The 23,906-nt window shown below is 42.3% G+C and overlaps 1 protein-coding gene across 1 annotated transcript in view; it reads right to left on the bottom strand.

Moving 5' to 3' along the window:
• Positions 1 to 23,906, bottom strand: part of NCKAP5 (NCK-associated protein 5) — a 372,018-nt gene that overhangs the window by 206,571 nt on the left and 141,541 nt on the right. Inside the window, exon 3 of the mRNA XM_009895863.1 lies at positions 14,139 to 14,198. Within this exon, the coding sequence (XP_009894165.1) occupies positions 14,139 to 14,198 (60 nt within the window). The remainder of the gene's footprint in view (positions 1 to 14,138; positions 14,199 to 23,906) is intronic.

Raw genomic sequence — 23,906 nt, 5'->3', positions numbered from 1 at the left:
GAAAGATTTTTCAAAGGGAGTTTTAAAAGGCAGGCAGTTTCCAGATCTTGTTTGCATTGTTTGGAGGGTCTATAAAAGATAATCCCATGAACTATGGCAGTCAACGATCGGTTCAGACTCAGAAGATTTATTCAAGTTCCTTTTAACCAGGTAGCAACATTTTGACAAGCCACTATGTAAACACTACCGCAAACCAGTATTTTTGGCATACTTGTGAATGGCTATGAAGTCCAGACAGAGTGGGGAGAAAGAAGTCATGAATTTATAGCCATGCTGGATTTTGATTTCTGAAACACTGATGCCATCCGTTGAAGAGGACTTGCTGCAATGCACTAGTGCTCCACCAGCAATAAAGCATAAAGGGAGAGTAAGAAGACAAAGGAAAGGTAACAAGACAATGAAAGGTGACATGTCACTCAAGCTACACTGTTTATACCTGGTATTGATTTCAACCTATGGAATTCATACAAAGCAATACGTCAATATCTGCCATATTCATTGCTATGCTTTCCAAAGTATGCAATGAAGGGACACGGTCCCAGGATACCAGTGACAAGGAGGGCCCAGCTACTAGGTTTCTTCTAGATCCAGCTGTAATGGCAGAAGAGGTCACTGTCCCACTCCCATCACTCCTGATCACTATCTGGAGGTCACCAGCCTTTCAAGTCAGCAAAGAATTGCTTGAGGCTCGGGATGGGGTACAAGGCAGCCAGTTTCACTGAACCCACCACCAGATGTGCTTTGAAGCAACCTGGGGGGCTGTGCAACAAAGGAGAAGACGGAGCACTAGCAAAATCCCCACCCGCTCCGCTGTGGTGGCAGTAACCCCCAGCAGGGACACAGTGACATCCTAAATGGCTCTTGCTTATCTGCAATGCCTGCGTGCCTGCACCCGAAGCGAATGGGTTTTTTCCCCTGTAACTGACCAACGTGTTCTTTAGATGATACAAATGGGTTCTTTTCTAACGGACTGGATGCTCGCAGAACAAATGGGCATGTGGCTGAATCAACTGTTTCCCACTTGGATCTGTATTAGTGAGATAGGAGTTAGGCAGCAGGACATATATAGGATAAGCATTAGAAAAAAAAACACACTTCTAAGAGTTTTATTTGGCTTTAAAGGATCAGCCAGTAGAACTGCACTTCGTTGCTCCAGGGAGCTCTGGGACTTACTTCACAAGCTAGCAGTGGCGTGTGTTTCTCGCCCTGATGCTGGGGAGAATCAGGGCTTCTTCACTTCCTGGACTTGTCATGAATGTATTTGTATTTCCTGCTAATAAACAGGATGTGTCATGAATGTATTTGTATTTCCTGCTAATAAACAGGATATCAAGAAGTTAACTGCAATAGATGTCAGGCTAAACAAAAACTGGGAAGATGGGAAAGGTAGAACGTAACCATGCCAGTCGTGAGAAGTGGCTCAGAACGGTCTGCAGTGCCACCAGACCCCCACGGATCTGGGGTATGCTGATATTTCAAGTTTTCACGCATATGCTTCTATTTGCCTTTCCCAGCTGACACACTCAACACCTCCGGCATCACTACTTTCCTGCTAGCTACCTTTCCATACAGCATTTCTTTTTCCCAGACTCTTTACAGAGCTTATGAACATGTCAGATCTTATTATAATTTTTCTGTGTTCGCTTGTAGAGTCCATTTATGGTCGGTAAGTAACTGCAAAAAAGTATACCTTATTTACTCAGCTGTTCCTTGCATGTATTCCAGAGTCCTATCGCTTTAGTTTTCTGACAAATGTACCTCTTTATCATACTCACTCCTTTAGCACTGCAGGCACTGCTACAGGCTATAGGGAAATGTGGTGGGTTTTTTGTTGGCTGGCGCATCTTCAATGGCATTTTTAACAGAGCTGCCACTGCAAAATCTTTATTAGTGCTGACGATGCACACATGCGGAAGAACTGACTCAACTTCGAGGGGCTAGGCTGAGTTTGCAAGCCTGGTACCTGGGAGAACTTGACAATAATAAAATAAAATAAAATAAAATGTTTACTGCTGGTTTTAATTCATTCACTAGTCAAACTGGAGTAATTGAAAGACTGTGTCTCCACCTGATACCATTTTGTGGTATCACTTTTCAGTAACGGGTTCACTTGAATGTCTGTTCATGTTTCCAGAGACCAAAGCCAGCTCAACTCTCAGTGCCAGCCAGACTGCTGCTTTAGTCCCCTTTTCCTCACTAGAATAGGCAGGTTACATATACTTCTACAGCAGAAGATCAAAACCACACATAAAAACCCTGACATTTTCTTCTCTGGTCTTCATTTCCATGTTGATCTTTTTACACAGGATGTAACCGTTTTATTTACCTAAACATAGTTTATTCTAATCTATTAATTGCACATAGTCACGTACATGCCTGTCATTTAAGACCTGACTAAAAAAAAATTGCTAGGTTTTTTTTTTAACAAGTGTTGACAATTACAAGTGTTAGTTTGATTTTCTTGAAGATAAAAAAGATGTTTCTTTCTCTACAGAAAATACCAATTACTAAAACCAAAGACCGCAGGTCTCCTCTCTTCTGCCTCTTCCACCTTCAGCACTGGTTGAAAAAATCCAACCGAAGTAGTTGCAGTTATTAAGCTGAGCAGAAGTTCTGCTCCTGGACATAATCACATAATTAACACACAGGACTTTCCATGTGCATTCTCCACTGTGTAGAGCATTCGAATAGGAGTTAGGAGAGTCATCCTAAGTTTTTGGTACATTTTGGGCAGCACACCAAGGTTTCACATCACTTCTGCACGCAGTTCCCTTGTCTTTCACAGTGGCAGATGCTCCGTAAAAGCAAGAGAGCGAGCCCCTGCCCCAGCCCAGCCCAGCTCAGCAACGCTTTAGACACCCTGAATCACAGCCATATCGGGTTGTCTGTCCACTGGGTACAAAAAGTATGAAGAGTTAGGAAACTCCTTGTAATTATATAGTCTTTAAGCTGTGGCACAAAAGAAATTTTGCTGTGCATGTGCAGAACAGGAAATTTGCTCTTCACCAGCGCTCCTGTGGACTGCTGTAATACATTACTACGACAAACAACTTCCTATCACTCCCTCAAGACATCAAGTTTGACATCAAATTCAAAACAGGAGAAATACGAACAATCTTTGTCTAAAAGGGGCTGAAAAGAAACACGCTGGCAGCACTGACCACGCAAGCAAAGCCACGCAGAGCTGCATTCGTGGGAAACAGGGTGCACAAGCGTTTAGTTCCATTCATCAGCTGTTGTGGTGGTAGGGGATGAACCCCATCACGCACCGCGGGTCCTGCCCCTGCCCTGGCATCTACATGTAAGGCAACAGCTATGAGAAAAGAACAAAGCTAAGAAAAGTTTCTCCTTCCCATCTCTGTTAGATTAAACACGTTTCCAGAGGCTGATACTCTTGTTTCCTGAGGGTTCACAAGGATATTTCTGCTAACCTGTTTATGTTCCCTCCAAAGCTCTTCCTTTTGAAACGTGTTAGATTGCACACCTCGACTTCCACTCGCATCCTCCTACATTTTTCAATTTGTGAACACCTTTCCCTTATCAGCTGATGGAAGATACAACCACTGGAAACCTGCCTGTAGACTATCACAGCTGACAACTCTCAAAGTCTAGTTTTAGTATGAAATTATTTTTCAGCTTCTCATTTAAGGCATGTATTTTTCTCTCTCCTACGTCCCAAGTTTTCCCTTCTGAGGTGGTTCATTATCAATGACATAGGGAAATCGTACATAATGCAAGATTTCCAACAACAACCTAGGAATTCTGACCCGCTCCTCTAGCAACAGCCACGGAAAAAGTTCCTTAAATGGAAAACTCTGCCAGTCGCTGCCACAGGGCACCTGTTAATAGGTACTACCAGGAACAGGATGTTCCCAACAGATAATAATTTTTCTCTGACACTCAGAAATCATTTCTAAACAAGCAGTGTCACCATGGATGCCGATCACAAATGTGCAGCATAAAGACGTAATTACAAAATGACTGTGCATACTGAGCCAAATCCCCTCCCAGTATTCATCCCTGGTCGCCGGGCTGTGATTAGCACATCAGCACCCCAGGCTCCACGCGGCTCTCGGCACTTTTTAGACACCCGGCAAGACCCTGCCTCTTCCCCAATGAGTTCACTACCTACACAGGCAATCAGACGAACAGCGGAAGAGTCAGAATAAAGCCTGCTTTACAAATGAGCAATTTAGATCAGAAATGTAATATTTTTCAAGATTATAAAGGAGTTAGGTGGCAAAAGGAGTAACAGGCCTTGCAGGACACCAAAGTTAAAGACTATGACCCTTAAAGAGTAGAGTGAAGAGGGATTTTAAGCAGCTGGTTATTTGTAGTCACGTAACAGGGTACCGTGCCGAAAGCACAGCTTATCAGTCAGTCTGGAGAATGAGGGAAAGCCACTTCACAGCCAGGTAAGGTCCTGTATCAGGCCTGGTACTTTCATTAGTTTCCAGAATAACTACAGAGTGCATCATGCCAAGCGGTATGGAAATAACACAATGCAAACATCGCAGTCATTCCCACAGTCTAGACAGTCTCCTCTCGCAGGACGTGCAAGCAAGGCTGATCACCAGTTCCAGACTTGGAAAACTATGTCATGAGATCTTCATTATGAAAGATCCCGTAGACTATCAAAAGATGCCTTATCACAATGCAACGGACACAGAGCCAAAACAAACAGAAAGTATGTAAAAGCAAACTCCTGACAAAGCAAAAACTGAGTTAAAGTTTAAGAGACTGGAGTAGGGACGGAAAGAAAGGAAGGATCACAGTTGTCAGCTCAAGCTATATGAACCTATACAAAGCTACATAATTTTAGTATAGACAGACATTATTTCCTTACTATGTTTTAATATTTCTTTTAAATTTTGAACAGAAGTTGCAGAGAGGACTGATAATGCTCTCCCAAGAGAAAAAAACAACAAAGCTAATGGGGTTTAATGGCACAAAGAATATTGGCAGGTTCAAATCTTGCTTGGATGAGCTGCGACTAGTTTTCCTGTCTACCTACAAAGTGTTCAGTGGTCAGAAATGGGGAAACAGTTTTTCCCAGTTTCTGCTCTCTCTTTTATTCACCTCCAACAGACTACTTTATCTCTCTCTCTATATATATATGTGTTTTGTCTCGGCCCAGAAGGAACCGGACAAGCCAACAGTACCTTACCATGCTATCTGGGTGCCGTGGAGCAATTACGGATCAGGTCTCCAATGCGCTACACGCTGAACAAAGACTTGTTGCAGTAAAAAGTTATTACTCTAACAGGAGGCAATCTAAAGCACTGCCTGAGCTGACTCGTTCCAAGGGTCAGCACCGACTTGATGGTACAAGCTCCAAGAGCACTGCATTCATTTAAATAAATGGGCATTTAATGGAAGCAGCACAACTGAGCAATGCTCTTGATACATAAATTTTGTCCTTCCCTATACGGAAACTGTCTCTCCCTCCTGATAATCTTTTCTGTCCTGTTTGGGGAAAAAAGGTCATTCTTTTGGACCCAGAAAAAAAACACCCTTGGTTTGTGCAGGGACTTGTACCACATATCATGAAAAATAAAAATCTCTAGAGATATTGAAGTTCACCTTTAGATGACAACAACAATGAGGAAATTAAAGACCGTACTCCCTGTCCAGCAGAAAAAATGCTCACCTACACCCATCGGCTTGATTAGACTGAGGCGAGTTTGGGGAATAGGTATTTCTGCACCATCTCGTCCTCTCTGCTTTGCTTTAGCTACACTTTACAAGAGAAAACACTAATGAGCGCAAATCCCCACAAGGGTGACTGTAACGCACCCCACAGAACCCCTGGAAGAGCCGATGCAAATATGGGAAAAATAGGAAAAGGCTGGAATTTCTGCAATGGATATCGTGACTAGATTTGAATCAACCTACCCAAACCAGTAAGACAAGAGTTTTTATTTGGTCTTACAAATGGCCTACAAGTTTTCAGAACAAAACTTGAAAATACTAAAAAAGAGGTTTATTTTTAAAAAAATAATATGAAAAAAAGTTTTAAGAAGACAAATTAATGGCTTTTTCTCTGTTCCCAGAACTAACACTGCAAAGAGACCTTTTAGATGGAAGTTACAGTTACTGGTAAGTATTATGAATTCTACACTAAGAGTTTAACTACTGGCCACAAAAACACCCACAAACAAAAATCTAGTGATTTCACTTACTTGTAATACACTAATTTCACAGCTACTTTTAAAAAAATTGCAATGCCAAGTATACCACAGCAGTTTCACTGCTATTAATCTGTATAAATGTACCTTCCTCGTTCGCATAAAATTCAAATTGTTGGCCCAGTGGATACATTCACCTTTCCTCTTCAGAGCCCCAGACGTTGTGACTAATTCTGTCCTAGCGGAGATCCCTTTCTTGCATGAGATAAAACCCGACCATGAATGTTCCGCCTCTTCAGCCTGTAGATCGGTGGCTCTATTCAGGTCATCCTCACAAAAATATTAATCCAGTGAGTGTGTGGCTTCCTCGAGCCAACGCCTGCCGTTGCCTGGAGGAGCTCAGGATTGCAGAGCTTAACCTTTGATATGAAAATGGCTGCAATTCACTGTTATTAGTGCATGGGCGCATCACTCCTATTAGGCGGTGAGCTATTGCCTAGAGCGGGATACATCTGTTTCTAGTCATAAAGCGGGATTTGCTTCACGCTGAAGCCAACTGCCATTCTGCTATTACATACACCCATAGATGCTATGAGACCGCATGCGCCCTCTCCGTACTTCAACAGCCCCTGCCTTTGTTACCTAATGGATAAATGGCAATTTCTACTCGAGGGCAGTTTAGTTGCTATGACATACTTTCTGCAGATTGCCTCTATTTTACTTTCAGACCTTATATAAATGCATTATTATGCTTTTTTTTCTGTGTTCAGTGATTCTTACATAATTCTATTTGACTTTTTTTAATGTCGACTTGCAGAAACTTGTTGAAGAGACTTCAGTAAGCAAGGGGCAAAACTTCTTTCTGTACCTTTGGATATCGAAACTGTCTTTACAGTGCCGGTGCCTACACCACCCTCGGCACCCACAGCAAGAAAACACCAAACCCAAGGACGGAGCATGGCGAGGACTCGCGATGCCAAGTACCAAGAGCCCCTCCAAAGCCCCGTGTATTTTAAAATACCGCAGGGGACACCTTCCAGCTCCACCAAACGTAAATCCCAGTGAAGGCCGGGAGGGCTGGAGTTCCAGCGTGCCGCACGGTAACTTTTCCAAGCGGGGCTGCGCAGGCGGGCGGCGTTTCCCATGGCTGCGGCTCCCTCTCCTGGTGGCAAGCCGGAGGCAGGGAGCCCGCCCGTCACTTCGGGCACGCTTTAAACAACGGGAACGTGGAAGGGAAATCAATTTTCACAACTTATTGTGGAATTTGGTGAATAAACCGCACTCTGAAATTAATTAAGCAGGCCAGAGCAACACGGGTTTGGAACAGCAGTGACCAGAGGCACCGGGGCTCTCGGGCGTTCCGTTTCAGGAGGAGGAAGGAATACGGTTCATTGTTTTCATTGGAAAATGACTGTTGAAAGGTCTCAGCAATTTTAAGTCATAAAGAATCCTTAGATTCGTAAAAGCCTTAAAATACAAAACCTGAAAATATTTGCAAATTTGAAGCAAACAACAAAAAAAGACTCAGGAGACAACAAGAACTAAAAACTTGAATTTTAAAACCACCAAAGATAAAAGTGCAAAGTTTTGAATGAGGACATTTGGCGTAATGAAGTATGAACAATTAATGAGGTTCAGGAGCATTAAACTAGGCTTGTAAAGAATTTCAATAATCATTATTGATGCTAACTACTACTAATGTCACTGAGTTTCCGTGAGGGGCTGTATGATGAAGTTTCCAAGAAAAAGGAGCTAGACAGCATGGCTAGCTGTGTGTAAATACACAGCTTCGCGGGGAAGACAGCTCAAGGGTCAGACTGCTGCTTTCCGGTTTAGGATGTTGAATATTCAAACACCTATTTTAAAATGTCAACTTTGCCTCTCTCTCTCTCTGCTACTTTCTAATTAAAGCACAGATAGATGTTTTCGTAGACCTAAGGACCCAGAAGTTGGGAAAGACAATTTAGCCTTTTGTATCGCATCTTTAACACTTCATTTATTACTGAATATCATCTATTTTTGAATGACCCGGGTGCTTCTGCAACAACAGCCTTCCCAGCTGCTGGAGGCAATTGCAGAGATTCATCACGCCAGTGACAGAAAGTGCCTCCGTGCATACATTGTGCTGCCATCTGTAAGACCCCAGCTCAAGAGCAACCTCAGGATTCCCCCTCCTCCGCAAAAACAAGGTACGTAGTGCAGATGTTCGGAGCTGGGCCTCCAAAAATGCTGCCTTTGCTCCTTCTCAGAGGGCTCTCTGCTCGCTGATGAATGGGGCAGCATTCATATCGGCTGTGGTGCTGACCACAGAGCCAGGATGGCGGCCTGAGGCAGAGTGCCTTGGCCAGGAGAGGTAAACACAGCTCCTGGGAGACATGCGGGAAAAGCACAATTTCCTACAATCATGGGCTGCCTTTGTGACTGTGCATTTTCAGCTTCCTACAAAAAAAGATGGAGATTAGGCTTTCTTTCTTTTCACTCAGCTCAACAAAGCATTGTCAAGCCGGAGTCCAATCTCCTCTTGCTTCTCACCAAAAACTAGCACCCACATTAAAAGTCTAAATTTGAGCAAAAGAGCAAACAAGTAAAATTACATACAAAACACCCTGGAGTTTGGAACAGCAGAGAATATGGTGAGACTTTCTACTGATTTTAATACAATTTCAATCAAGACCTTTTCTGCACTTCAACACGTCCGTCTCCATGTGAACACTCCAGTTCAGCAGCGTGTGATGAGGAGAAGAGACAGAGATCTTTTCAAAGCTGATTAGTTTAGAAGTTCGGTTTCAATCCGGAAAAAAGACTGGTTTGCACTTCCCGTGGGTTTGTAAGAGGCTATTACGTATATCTAAACACACTACATTTAAGAAAGTTGTAACAAGCAGAAGTGAGTCAGTTGCCAGTAACAATGGGCTATCTTACTGACAGTGTGATTTTTTTCTGCCTTTCCTTTTTACTTCTACTCTTTATTTAAAAACTTGCAGTCTCTACTGTTTTACAGCTAAAACTGTTTGTAAAGCAAGAATTGTGCTGATCACATCAAAACTCATTAATATAACTTGTTTTTCCATTATTAGCACCATCTGAGCCTGTTGAAAGCCTTAACCAGGGCTTTAATTTTTCCACAGAGAGCTTTAAATTAATTAGTGGTTTACATGCTAACAAAGAATCTGATACATTCATAAATCAATCTAATGCAGAAGGATTACCAGAGGGTGGAAACCTATTCAATGGGGACCTCACATTCACTTAACATGGTGGGTTTGTAACAAAAGGGTGCAGGTGTGGAATAGACGGGTACCGGGAAGAGCCCATGATAATCACTTTGCATCACTTAAAGACGCAGCAGGACTCATGGTAAATCAGAGCCTAGGGCCCACCCCAAGCGAAACCCATGTAGATATAAAAGGCAGTATCATCCCACTTTAACCTTCACAGCTAAATTGCCAGAGTGCTACAATTTCTTTTGTGTAGGTTACAGGCCACTGAACTAATGGAAAATAGAGTCAAATTAAAGGACTTGGATGCAGAAGTACATACTAACAAAACTGTGTAACGTATATGGAAATATTTCTTCTGGGCGATTATTACATGAATCCAAGTTATTAAAACATGACATAACTGTGTATACAATTTTAGATTTTTAATCTAGGTTTCTGCTAACACACCACTTACTCTGCCATGAGAACTCGGCTATGTAACTGTGGCAGCATTTTTCTTGTATTTTCCCTAACCTGGCACTGTTCACTGTTAAGAACATTTCACAAAAATGAACTCTTTTCCTGGTCTTGTTCCGTGTCCTCAAGGTCCAAAATCATGGACATAAATTTAAAAAAAAAAGAAAAGACTTTGATGACTAAAGCAGTTTTCAATCTTTACTATGTTTTGAAATAAACTTGTGATCTATTTTGAAAGCTGCTCATTTTAATAATGGCATCTCTGTCACCACAGACACCTGCACAGTCTCCATCAAATGCTGTAAGAACTGTACATGTATGAAGTAATCATCTTCTCCTTTACAGAACGGTAAAATAGCCTTGATGACTCAGAAGAAGCATGACTAAGAAAATTGCGAATATGCACATTAAGAAATTAAAGGCCATAAGCAACAGGAAGAGTCACCTGGCAATCCAGGCTCAGTGCTGCTGAAACTTTCAGTAGATGGACTGGCAGTAATTGTGCATTTTGATAATGAATAATCAATATTTACTGACGGTGGTTCATAAAATAAAGAAACCTGAGCAGTTGTCAGGTATTCGAAGTCTGAATTTATTCAGGTCTCCTTATTCAAGTAATTTATAAATACATACTCACTCAACCCTATTTATGAGGTATCAGGTTTTCCATCCAACCATATGGAAAAATGTATTACAGGTTATTCATATATTTTTGGTGATAAACATTTATCATTAAATTAAATATCTTAATTTAAACTTTTATAGTACCTTCCAGTAAATATCTACTTCTAATAATAAATCCATCATGAAAAATGTAACTCTGGGACATATTAAAAAAATACATTTCTCACAGGGAGCTCTGTGGGGCAAACACACTGTGTCATATACAGTACGTACTGCCCGATCTTCAACCCCAGCCGAAGACTCCTCAGACAAACACATCCTCAGGAAAATGCATTTCATCATCACTCACCATGTTAGTTATACAAATGTGCAAACCCATTTTTGAGCAAAGACATTGCAGTATAAGTAGTTTCTACAGCACATGCTTCCTATTTGTTTGTCGTTAGCAATTTTATGTACCGGGCCGCTTCACTGCAGCGGTTCCTGTGACACTGAGCAAACCCCAGCACCAGGAGCCCTTCCCACCCATTGCTTCCAAAGACCACCTTCAAAAACGCAACGGCTGGTTGCAGGTTACAGCAAATGCTATCTGGAGACCCTCTGAGCAGGGAAGAAAATCCTAAATAGCATATTTTCCCCTTGATTTGTGCTGGGAAGGCAATAGGGAAGAGTATCCACAGCTTTCTCACACTGTGATCAAAAAGGTGCCAAATGGGAAAGAAAAGGCAAACCCACTGCACCACATGTCCCTCCAGCACACACGAGAACAGGGCTCACCCTAAAAATGGGCACAGGTTGACATAACGTGGTCACCTCTTACCCTCATGACCTATCCCTGACTGCAAAACCCAAATAAGATGTACTTTTTGAAAAGAAGCACCGGAGCAGTATTAAATGAGGTGCCACCCTGCAGAAGGCTTGTGTGATGTATGGCATGGCTGCCAGGACACGGGGCAGCGGCGGGGCAGCATGGCTCCTCGCACTCTCTGCCCTCCCCACGCCTGGTGTCGAAACCCCCTCCACGGGACTGAGCAAGGCGCTGAAGGTGGCATTAAAGGTGGCGTGTGCTGTCACCTGTGTCCTTCCCAAACGAAGGAGTTAGTTCACGGAACACCTTCGTGACAATCTAACTAGCAGGACAAACAAAAAAGAAAATGGAAGTAAGTAAAGGCGGTTAGCTAATTAGTGATTAAATAAAGCTGTGGCCTGTCACAGACTGCGTTGGCAGGGAGGCTGCGGGGGATGCCATCCCTTTTATCCCGAGTCGCAGCCGGTGACAGCACGGCAAAATGCCTCGGGCGCCCTGCGGCTGGCGGGTACCGCTGCCCAGCATCCTCGCCGCCAGCCCCAGAGGACTCCGTGCTGTCTCTGGGGGGATGTCCATCACACCAAAAAGAGCAGCACATGCGATTTGGTACCCTGCAGGCACACTGCTGGCTGCCAGCACTTCTCCAGAGAATGCCTTGCCGTCTGCCAAAGGCTTGCTTGCTCAGAATCCCTTGCCGAAATTTCACTGTGAATCTTTCTGAAGTATTTGCCCCGAAACCGGTATGTGCTGGAGGCTCCTTGCTGCATGCCCCGAGAACGCAGCCTACACAAGCTACTTCATCCCTGGCCTCCCCTGTGTTCAAACACTCCAGCTCCTGGACCCTTACTGCTCCTGTACTGCTCACAGCCAAGCAAGTTCATTAATGTTAATTAATGACTGCTGTGTTTCATATTAAAATCACTGGTTTTGAGCTCTGAGACACAAAGAAGTTTCCATACATCAACAGCTTCAAAGCAATTGTCTCTACGGGCGCACTCGTCCTTGGCTGTAGTTGCAGGATAATTGTGGAAATTACCCCTCGGGGAAGAGAAAAAAAACTACCTAGTATTTACCTTGGGGGAAGATTGCACCCCCGGAGAGCTACCTATCGGTTCCTAATGGGTTACAACACTCAGCCTCTCAACAAATTATACAAAATTACACTCTGGTTAGCAGGGCTATGTGATTAATCCCACCAGCCCGTAGTGAAAGGCACAAAAAGTGTTTGACTCTCATGAGATGAAGCCACAAGGTGGGTGCCTATACCAAAAGCATTACCAGGTCCAGAAGGTTAATCAACACTGCTGATTTCATGAAGTCTTGAATTATTCCACTAAGTATATTTTACACCCAATGTATTATATTATTTCTATGCCTCCAAGGGAAAGCTAGTAAAAAAAAATTAAAGGAAACAGTTCAAATAGAGTAAACAGCTCTCCAGATTTTGAAAATTGTTTACACTGCAAACTAAAATGCAACTGCCAATCCAATGCCTGATCTTCTTTATTCTTCCTCAGACAAAATTCCTCCTGGAGGCAGCAGGAGTTTTATCTCAGTCACAGACTCTTGGATTACGGCTTAACCTGATAAAAGTGTGTCTCAGTTCCTACAGGACTCCTGTCCCAATACATGCAAAACACTACCCAGTGGCCAGTCTTCCCAACTGCTTAAACACCACCTCAAAGCCTTCTGGTGGCCAACCCAGCCTTGCTGCAGACCCAAGGGCAGGCGATGTTGGGATGAGAGAGGGCAGCGACTCCCACGGCCGAGCTGGAAACGCAGCCGGGGCTCGGGGCAAATCAGCAATATCTGCCTGAGCAAACCCCACTCGCCTCCCTCCCTTCACTACCAGGCATTCAGACCCCCCACATGCCCCTGTCCCAGCAGAGCCCCTCACAAAGCACCACCACCACCTCTGGAGCCACGTGGGGCCATGGCGAGAACAATAGATTCACAGCAGGTTTTTCTTACCTGCCACTTACGTCCCTCCAAATCTCACTTCATTGTATTGATCACTAATAATGATTTATAAAATGCACTCTCTGGAGGCAGGTGGGATTTTACGGACCCTGCATCACACAGCTGACAAAGCATCCGCTTCCCAAAGACCCTCTATAGCTTCTCTCCACCAAGTTAAACAAGCTTTGGACCAAATTCTCTCCCAGCCAGCTACGCAACTCACTCAAATCAGCAGCAGTTTCACAAGTATGTTCCAGGGGACTGGTTTGGGTTTTAAGGTTTTTGAACGGGTCTGCTTTATCCCACGGAAGCCTACGACATTTTATCTGAAGACAGGGACAAACAAACTCCTTAACAGATGGGAATAGTTCCTTAGATATTAAGTAATTAAGCACCCTCAGCATATGTTGGCTCCCAAAGAAAATTGTTTTGAAGAGATAAGGCACTCTATAAATTGAGATTTGCAGTTAACCAAAAATCTGCCATTTCAACTTTTGCTTACAAGCCTAATCTTATAAATCACTACATGAAAAATGAAGATATAAGGAGCATTACATGATTTACAAAACTATCAGACTGAGGGTTTTTTTTTAGGCTTCCATGCTTGTATTCTTCTATTTTTCGGCAGCTGGCTAAGATTTAACAGGCAAGTAAATCTACTATATTTTGATCTGAAATTGCCTTTCCGAGCTTGCCTTGCTTCCAATTCCAGTAAGCACCATCAGCAGGGAAAAGGAAACAGCTTTTCTCTACCACAGCTCTTCCAAGGAAGCCAAGATAGAGCCTTGAGTTTCCTCAGATTTATGAATACATCATTGGCAACCCATCATTATCTCCAAGACAGCCTTAATGCTCCGGTGACCATCTTCAGCAAGACAAAATGCACCTAAGGCCTGAAGTAGTAAGACAAGAATTGCAACGCAGCGAGTTGCCGCAGCTTACCATTGCTCCTTCACTCTTACTTTGTGCAACTTCTCGCTGCAGCCGAGCCACAGACAGCTTCTCCCTATGGAAAGAAAAGCGTGTGAATAGCAGTTCATTTTTCAGTGGCGGAGAGAACGCACCGCTTCCCCATCCTGCACATCGCTCGGGCAACCCTCCCAGCAGACCCCGCTCGCCCCACCACGTCTCTCTGCAATATTTAGCAGCTGGGTTATTGTTTCATTTTGTGGCAGTTTTGACAGAACTGTCAATACATCAACTGAATCTAAACATCATTTGCTCCATTCAAACAACAAAGCAGCTCATCACTCCGGCGATACCAAAACAGACTGTGCAAATCAGATTGTGTTATTTATTTCCCTACCGCCTTACACATCAGCTTTATTCTGCACTATATTAATGCACGTTGGAAGGCTGTTAGATTATCAATAAATGTATGCACAAAAATTAAAATTTAAAAAATCTATTTATTCCTAAACATACTGTGCTGCATTTTGCAACTACAGAATTATTAGGTCTTTTTTAATTAGCCTTTTTTTATATAAAATCCTTACCCAAATGTTTGGCTTGACTCAAGTAGCAATTAATTTGCTTAATTAAGGATTTGGTGATCACAACACACTTTCACCGGAAAAGTTGTAGGAAAGGAATGAAAGTACGGTTTTAGTATACGCAGAAAAAGAAAGTGTATGGGCTGGGAGAATGTAGCACAAACCAAGTATGTGAACTGCAAAACCTTGACAGGGGCAGGTGGTGCAGGAATCGACCACTGCACGAAGGTACAGGAAGAGGAGAATTTGCTCTGGAAGCTCAGCAAATCAACAAAGTACTTTACAGAACAAGTGGGACTCAAGCAACCTACCATAATTTTAAAAGGATTTAAGAAAAACAAGGACGCTTGTTTCAAGTAGGCTATTTTTCAAGAAGAATATCTGGTTTTGAAAGAAAAACATCCTGCAGAAAAGTCAGAGGAATTTATCAGCACACAAAGAATTTATCAGTACACACCAAAACATAAATCTGCACGTGAATAAATTATTTACAAAAGATGATCAGCTTTTAAAACGTCCAGCAAAAGGATTTTTAAACCAGAACATATCCCTAATCAAGTTTGAAAATCTCCATTTACTCATGTTTTGCCCAAAAATTCTACTTGGTCTAACTGGAAAAAAATAAAACCCCGAAGCATCCCAGTGAGGCATCCTGGCACCTCCCTGGCATATTCAGAATCTCTGCCCCCGTGACTACTCAGTATAATGTAAATGTCAGAGAGCCACTGCTCAGCACTGCCGAGACGTGGCAGCGGGGCGGAGCCTCTGCCCTCACGCCGCCTGCCAAGGGCCAGGCCGCCCGGCTCTCCTGAGACGTTCTGAGTGCAGGAAAGAAACCCTTCCTGCTGGGCACCGCACTGAGAGTAGACAGAGTCCTGAAAATGCAGAGACGCATCTCCCAGCTCGCACGGCAGAGAAGAGCAGGGGCTGGAAACTCCCGTCCCTCAGAACCTGCAAAGGTGCCCAGTGGGGCTGAGGGAGGACGCAGCGCACGATGATCTCCCCGGGCTCTGTAGGCACTCCTGTCATTGACGAGGGCAGTGATTGTCCCCCTGCACTCGGCACTGGTGAGGCCCCACCTCAGCACTGTGTTCAGTTTTGGGCCCTTGAAAAATGTCTTCACCAAAAGGGTTATCATCCACTGGAACAGGCTGCCCAGGGAAGGGGTTGAATCATCATCCCTGGAGGTATTTAAAAGACGGGTAGATGTGGTGCTGAGGGACATGGTTTAGTGGTGGTTTTGGCAGTGTTCAGTTAACGGTTGGACTTGATGATCTTAAAGGTCTCTTCCAACTAAGATGATTCTATGATTCTATGACTGGGTCACTCTCATCCAGCATGAAAAAGCTAAATGCTCTACGATATTTTGTTCCTGATCTTGCAATAAAAGTAGCTTTTAAACCATTTCTCAGGAAACGTTTCTGCTGAGGAAGGAAGATCTGCACCTACCTGTCTAATTACTGTGGGAATGACAGCACTCGTGTCCCTCAGCCACAGCGCAACATATGCTTGGGTCACCAAACCAGTCCTCCCTTACTGCTTCAGTAGAAAACGTGGTATTTAAGTCTCCCTAATAGTCACCTGCCCCCACATGCTTGCTGCACCCCTACAACACTCCCCGTGCAGCCGGCTGATGGCACCCTGCAAGCACTATTATCAGATTAATACCAGGAATTGCTAGTATCATGATTTGTAAACATATGTGATGTTGAAACCACTGAATATTGGCAAAACCTGAGGATGATACAGCCACAGCCCAGTGGAAGTTGCATTTGTGTTACTCCAGCATGATACCAAGAGCCTTTTTTGCACATCTGAAAAATTACTGACAATTGAGAAGTGGCATTAGTACAGCATTGATTGCCTTCATGCAACCATCCTAAAAACAGCTTCTAAAAGACATGTACTGCCTTCCCTCTTCCTTGCTCAGATACTATCACACGCAAATCACAAAACTGGTCAATCCTATTTTAAGGATGTAGTTCATCTGCTGGAAATAGCCCATTGCATTTTTGCACCGCTCCAGTGCCCTAATATGTTTTAGTGGAAAAATCGGGTATACCCTTTGAGGGGGTTTTGACTTTTTAATTGCAAAACAAGTGCCTAAAGATATTTTATGAGAAAAGATGGGGGGGAATAAACAAACAAAAAAACCCACAAACCACTCCTCCATACAATTTCTGCCAGTCATCTGCCGAGATTTATTTAGTTATTCCTCCTACATGAGGAATACTCCTACTTTCCACTGTGTTACCTCCAACATGGAATCAGTTCCACATTTCTGGATTCTGGAATTTTATCAGAGTAAATTCCATTCAAGCTCCATCCGCAAAGACGGCTCGTCCTAACAAGGCCACGTCTTCCCTCTCTGGGTGAGAGAGGTTCAGGAAGGGCTTCCTTAACAATTTTCCCAGCAAAGAGGAGCATAGACTGGCACTCTTGTACTGTGTTTATAATATTCCTGCCACTTTACAACAGCAGAAAACGAAAAAGAAACCCAATTATCACATACGAGAAAAAAACTGCAACAGGGGATACAGAAAGAGCCATCTGTTCCAACAGTGTCTAAAAATAAGTCAACTTTGAGGCAAGCAAACTCTGTGCTCCCACTTCAAACGGGTCCCAGAGCATCTTCTCCCTCCCGCCTGCGCTCCCCAGGTGAAGGAGCTGCGCGCTCACAGCCAGACCTCCGCAGATGGTTACCTTCATCTAGGCAGGACACGTGGCAGAGGCTCAGCGTGCCTCTGGACCACCGTCATCCCTGAGATCATTCCAGGGAGCTTCATTTGTGATGCACTCGGCCCATCGCCCGCAGTGAGCCATTTCCCACCACCTCTGTACAAATGTACGCTGCTATACCAGGTCGTCAAAATCCTGTTACAAGCCAACAGCATTTAACACCAATCCGCAGCATTGGAAGTTTTCATACAAGACACATGATAAGAGAGAAGAAGGACCTTCGTGTCTAAGCACAACCAAGTAAACCTGCTGATTACTACCCACCATCTCAGGCAGTTTTGATTAAGACAGCACCTTCAGCGACTCTTCGCAGCCCCCATTTTTTAACACAGTGTTACAATTGGATAAGCATTTTACTACAACTGAGCTGCAAAAATAATAAGCTTTTAGCTGCTTTAGCCTTTCAGATATTTCAAATGCAAAGAACATTTGACATGCAGCTTCAAAGTTAATCTTGTTTTTTTAATCTTTGCTTTTAAACAGGAAAAATCAGTAGCATTACTTTGTTGCTATATGGTTTTATTTATTTTTAATCAAGCATGTTTCATCCCTATAGCATGATTAATTAACAAAGTTAATTAGCAACTACAGCCAACCTGCAAGAAAACAAAATCTTCTCTGAGGATTTACAAAATTAAAACATGTTCATTGAGAAGTTCTCATGTTCGCTTTTGAAAAACCACCAAAAGATAAAAGGTTTACAAAAATGCTCTTTGAAAGCACAATTTATGCTCTTAAGTTTGAATATTTGCATTGTAAGTGGCAAAATTCCCAGCCAAGGACTCTGCAAAGAGATAATTAAAGGAGCCAAACAAGGATTCAATTATATCCTTTCCAGATGGAACCAAGCACACAAGTATTCACTGTGTGGATGGAAGAAAGATACATTTCAAGTCTCAATATCACTAGCAGATATTGCAGTAGCTTGTTCTAAAAAACAACAGTTTGAGGAAAGCCTATTTAGTCCAAGAAAAACATAAATGTGCTAAATAATCCTGCAAATTCTGAACTCTCCTTAAATTAAGATTTTCCTTCGCTCTCCCTTCCCACCAGTTCAACTCATTCAACTACCAGACAAAAACAACCTGTATCGTATGACAGTGACAGCCAACACGCACAGCTCATGGCTTCACTACAAAACTGTGCTAGTTGAACCTCTTCCAATCCACAGGGTTAAAGGTAGGTAAATCGATGCAATCTCAAGCCCCCACCTATCACATAATTTTGAACAAATGCCAATGTGGTTCCTGATCTGGTAACAGGTATCCTCAGATCAAACATCACAATAAAGCCTACACTGGATGCGTCAGACTCCCTTTTCTTAGTTCTCCTTCTCTATACTGCTATTTTACAGTGGTACAACAAAACAAAAAAATCTGGCAGTGAACTTCAGCTTCCCAAATTTTGAAAGAAGATTTTCGTTTGCATTTTGAAACTTCAGATTCAGAAGCTCTTAGGCACAGGGTTTTGCTTCTCCATCTAACACAGAAAGGTATTACGTAAAATAGTTTCTGGATAAAGATATGAAATACAGATTTCCGTATAATGTGCTGAATTATATCTATCTGCCAAATCAGCCATACAGGACCAGGCGGTAAATAATAATTTTCCAATTTTAATAAAGAAAAATAGTTATAGTCTTGATGAAAAACACGATCAAAACTCAAAAAGAATGACAAATGTCTTAGTAACATCATTCAAAATGTAATGCTTCAGTGAACCTTAATCTCCATGATCCACTGGGAAGACAACGGTTATATCAAACCCTGACATTGTCCCTTCCTGTCCTGATCACACACAGCAGCCCCACAACCCACCAGTGTGCATAGACAGGTCTTGCATTTTCAGCATTGACATGAACATTTTTAACTTTTCCCATTTTTTTTCCCTAAGTAAAATATTACTTTCCTACCCAAGGAATTAATGAGGACAAAATTTAATAGGTATGACAGCTCCCAAGTTACTCATTTAATTGTTCCTCTACTCGCCTTTTTTTCATGAACAGAAAAGTGTTTCCTCGATGTTTCATCCCTCCTTGGAAACTTTCACTCCGAATTGACTTCATTTAGAAGTGTTGGTTCTGCACCATAAAATGAAGCCCAGCTTTTCCTTTCATTTTATAACTTTCACTGTATGTAAAGCCAGAAAACAACCACTTGACCTACTGAAAAATTCAAGATTCAAAAATACGCTTCTAAAATTCATTTTATTTTTGGTGATTGTGTCTAATGAGAGTGGCCAAGCCATATGCCAGTGGGTCCTTCTGTGCCTTTTGCAGGCTCTTCTGGAGCAGAGAAATTCAAACCAAGCTTCCCACTCTACGCTACTGCTGTGAGGCTCAGAGGTGAATAAATACTTTGTTCGTGCAGGAAAAAAGAAAACAGAAAAATGACAGAGAGTCAGAATCTGAATTTGCAAGACATCCCTAACCTCTGTGCCTTGGAACCACTCCTTATTTATCACTTTCCAAAATTAGTTAACTTTTTTCCCTTCTACATCATCACTTATCACCACGGCATTGTTTTTCAAACGAACCAGAAAAAACACCGCTAAAATCCATTAAACATGGATTAAACATAGCGTGGTGCTAACAACTGACCCTGGGGCAGGGTGTTAGCCTGTGCGGAGAGCCACAAGCCCGGCTTCTTTCAGCTCCTGGTTTTCCAGGGAGGTTTCCCATCCGAATGCTGACCAGGCTTGACCTCGTCGAGTATATGAGATCTGACAAGGGAACAGCCGAGGGTGGAATAGCTGCAGTGAACTAATGCGCCTCTTTCAACTCCTATTGCGATCGCAGTGGTTAGCGATGCTGCAACCTTCCCTCCTACTGAAGATCACGTACGACGGAGGCGTTTGGTGCTTTTTATATGTCGGCATCGTGTGCATTTTGAAACTGGTCTTCTAGAGTCACAACAGTTTAACTAGATCTAGCAATAAAAGTCATCCTGCAAAGAAATATTCATTGTGAACTTAATGTTGATAAAGTACAAGCTTTATTTAATTATTTTTACAATAACCGCAAAGACTGGCGTTACAGTAACGGAAGCACTAATGCTGTCAAGCAGAAGCAGAATAGATAGGATAGAGCCAACAGTAAGGCACAGGCTCCTATTTATTCCTAATTTATTTGTAATCATTTCTGAATAAAAGATAAGCAGACAGAAAGCATCATTTACATAAAACTTGTCTTCTACAGGACATGATACTTCCAGCTCCAGACAAGCAAAACAGGTAGTAACTTATTTAAACTGTATTTTCTTTGGGTGACACTAACAGTAGGGAAAAAAAACCTACCCAGGAATTATAACTACAATCTAAAATATGTATCAGCAATCCCCAGGGGCTTCTCAACAATTTCCAGTAGCTTTTAATATATATAAAATCTGAATTAGAAGTTCAAAAAAGATCATCTCATTACTTTCCAGAAGCAGCCAAAAAAGACACCAACTACAAAAGAAATACCATGGAAGAAGATGACGGGGTAACACAGGGCTGAGTCAGGTCCCTGGTCAGAAAGGAGGAGTCAAAGAGAGGAACACAGTGGGGGCAGAAGCAAAAAGGTTGCCTTTGGCTAGGAAAGAGAGGCAGAGCCGTGACGGAGAAATGGGAAAAGGAAAGGTTATCAGGAGTCCATGGTAGAGTATGATGGGATTGTTTTCATGACAAATTACTCTCCCAGCACCAGCAGGGCAGCCGAGGTGCGCTGCACATCTGCGTACGGTGAGTCTCTCCTGAGCACAGACATGGGGGCACCAGCGATGCATTTTCAACAGAAGCATCTTCTCTCACATTGGTAATCTTTATATCTTCATTGACATTTATTGTTTTCAGCACTGAAATTACAGATGCAAGACTACACGCTTTAATGATGCACTGGTATTTCAGCAACATTTCAAACACATATATTGTTTAACATTGCGTGGGGGGGAAGTCTCCTTCCACTATTAGTGCTGACTCCACAACACAGCCCACCTCTCAAATTCTGTATAAATTTTGGCCAACAGAATCAGACATAGATAGTTAGAGAGGTCTAGACCCAAAGTTTAAAAACTGGGTTTTTTTCTCTCAAGCTTTGAGATGGCTTTTAACCTTGGTAATGTAGAAAGGCCAGAAAAGCCAGCAAGTGAAGAGCAAAGTTTTTTAAATAGAAACCTTTAAATAACGTTCATTAGTAACTGCTAAATAATCAGAAAGACAACAAAGAGAGCCACCAAGCCCCCTTTCAATTCCTTGGAGACATGGAGACGGTACCAACCATCATAATCAATGCAGTTTCTTAATCAAGAAAAAAAAAAACAGGCAAAAAAAGTGCTTCCTTCCCCATGATGCACCCATTCAATTGTAGGATATAAGATTAATGTTTGTATGATGCAATGCCAAATCATCAGGATAATTACAAATTATACCAAGCAATCATTTTACCAGTCTCCTGGAACATCTCACTTATGACCATTATTCACAAGGCAAGGCATTTAGTTGCTTTTTTTTTTTTTTCAGATACATTCCTCTGAAGCCTTTCTTTTGGGCTGAGATTCCAGGTGGAGGAAAGAAAACAAGTGGGAAAAGAAAGATGACTTTTTTTTTTTAATGAAACACAAAAACAGAGGAAAAAAATCAACATTTTTCTAATAATTTCTAAAGTCTGTGGACAGTAGCGAGAGATACTTAAAGATTTATTTTAAAAATCAGCCCAAGCACAAACCAGTAAACTGCAGCAGGCAAGGGAGTTACACCTGGCTATCAACTTTAATGCAACATCAAGTATGAAACATCAAACACCTAACTGCCAAGAAACACCAAGTAAACAGCACTACAGTACTGAACTCTGAAATACATCTGAAGCACAGGTTTTCGCATTATAAATTAAACAGTCCATGCATTATGTAAACCTTGCATTTATCGAAAAGCACAGTTAAGGTTTTAGCAGTGCTAAATTCTGCTCAGATTTGCTCCCTCTTTAAACCTATTGACTCAACATACCCCATAAACTACTAAAAAGCACTACTACAAATAAATGAGCACAGGATCTGTCCCACAAAATTTTTTATTGTTAAAAGTGGTACATTAACCATAAACCTTACTGTCTCTGTTCTGCAATCCGCACCATAAAATACCTAGCAAAAGCAGTTTGACAAATTCACACTGTTGTAATTTGGAATTTCTTGACATAAGTGATTGATTTATCAATTTTAATGTTATATTAACAGTAATATTTGTATTTAAGGCTGTATCGTTTCTGCCAATAAGTTGCAATCCAAGAAGCATACAGTGGGAATTTGTATGATTAGGCAAGATGCCAAGTTCTCAAAGACTTATCATCATGGAAAACCTCAGTTTTCAAACGGGAAAAAAAAAAAAAAAAAAGAAGAGAAGGACTAATAGAAGTCAGTTGGCAACATTAAATCAGCAAAAGAAACTTCAAACTATAACATAGGCAGCTGTTGTACACTGATCCCCATCCTCTACTACAAAAATGACTGCTTGCTCTTCTTTTCGGGTGCTTTCCAGTGTGGAAAGCCAATTTCACACCACCACCTTTCCCTTCTGGCACACTACTAATTCACCTGGTCCTCCCATAGCAGTATACGGTCCAGGAGCTCCACTTATTTAAATGGAACAATAAGGCACTAAGGCAGGTTGCTAAAAACCTCTCAGCTGAGCTTGATAGTGCAGCTGGGTTCAAAGTGGGTAATGAAAGAGGCACAGGGTCATTGCTACATGACAGGTTGGCCCAGGGGAGAAAGACAACAGTTTAAGCCACCACCTTTTACCCCTCTTTATTTCCAACACACACAACTGCCGCTCTTCATTTCACATCCCCACAAGATGCTTTTTTTTGGTTGTGATCCCCAAATACACCTGCTCTCATTGCTGGAAGTACTGAAGCCAGTGACATGTGGCTGTTCAGCGGAGCTGACACCAGCCTGGCAACGCATCAGTCGCCAACCCAAGGAAGATGCTGCTCAAGCAAAATGCCACTTTCAAGAGAGTCAGATTTGAAATTGAAATCAACAGCAGTGATGTGAATACAGCCACTCTCTCTACATAGCCATTGAAAGATTATTTTTTTATTGCATATTCAAGAAAGAAGAGACAGAGCAAGGACTAGAAAGAAATCATGATGTGTAAGGGTACTTCTCACATCTTGCCTTTCTTCAACATGTCCTTCAGCACTTCTATTCTACTCTACTCCGGATCCAAAACCAGTCTACTGTCGTAGGTTGTGCATTGCATCACGATTAGGGAAAGTATAGCTGTTTCTCCTCAGTTTCAATACTCCTAGCAGCATCTTTCAGCTTGTGAGTGTGTAAGATCTAACTTGGTGCTTTGCTGTTCATTTTTAAGCTGGGTCAAGCCATTCTCTAGACTAGATGGAATCCCAGTTCTTCTGTTTCTGGCTGGGGTACTCCGTATGGTCTGAATTACTAGATCCTTACAGTGTACAGATTTATACTATTTTTATTGCATTGTTTACTTG

Source organism: Charadrius vociferus, unplaced genomic scaffold (assembly GCF_000708025.1).
Source record: "Charadrius vociferus isolate BGI_N301 unplaced genomic scaffold, ASM70802v2 scaffold862, whole genome shotgun sequence".
In the NCBI taxonomy this organism is placed as follows: Eukaryota; Metazoa; Chordata; class Aves; order Charadriiformes; family Charadriidae; genus Charadrius; species Charadrius vociferus.
Note: the sequence above shows the minus strand (reverse complement) of the source record. Positions and strands in the feature narration are given on the sequence as shown.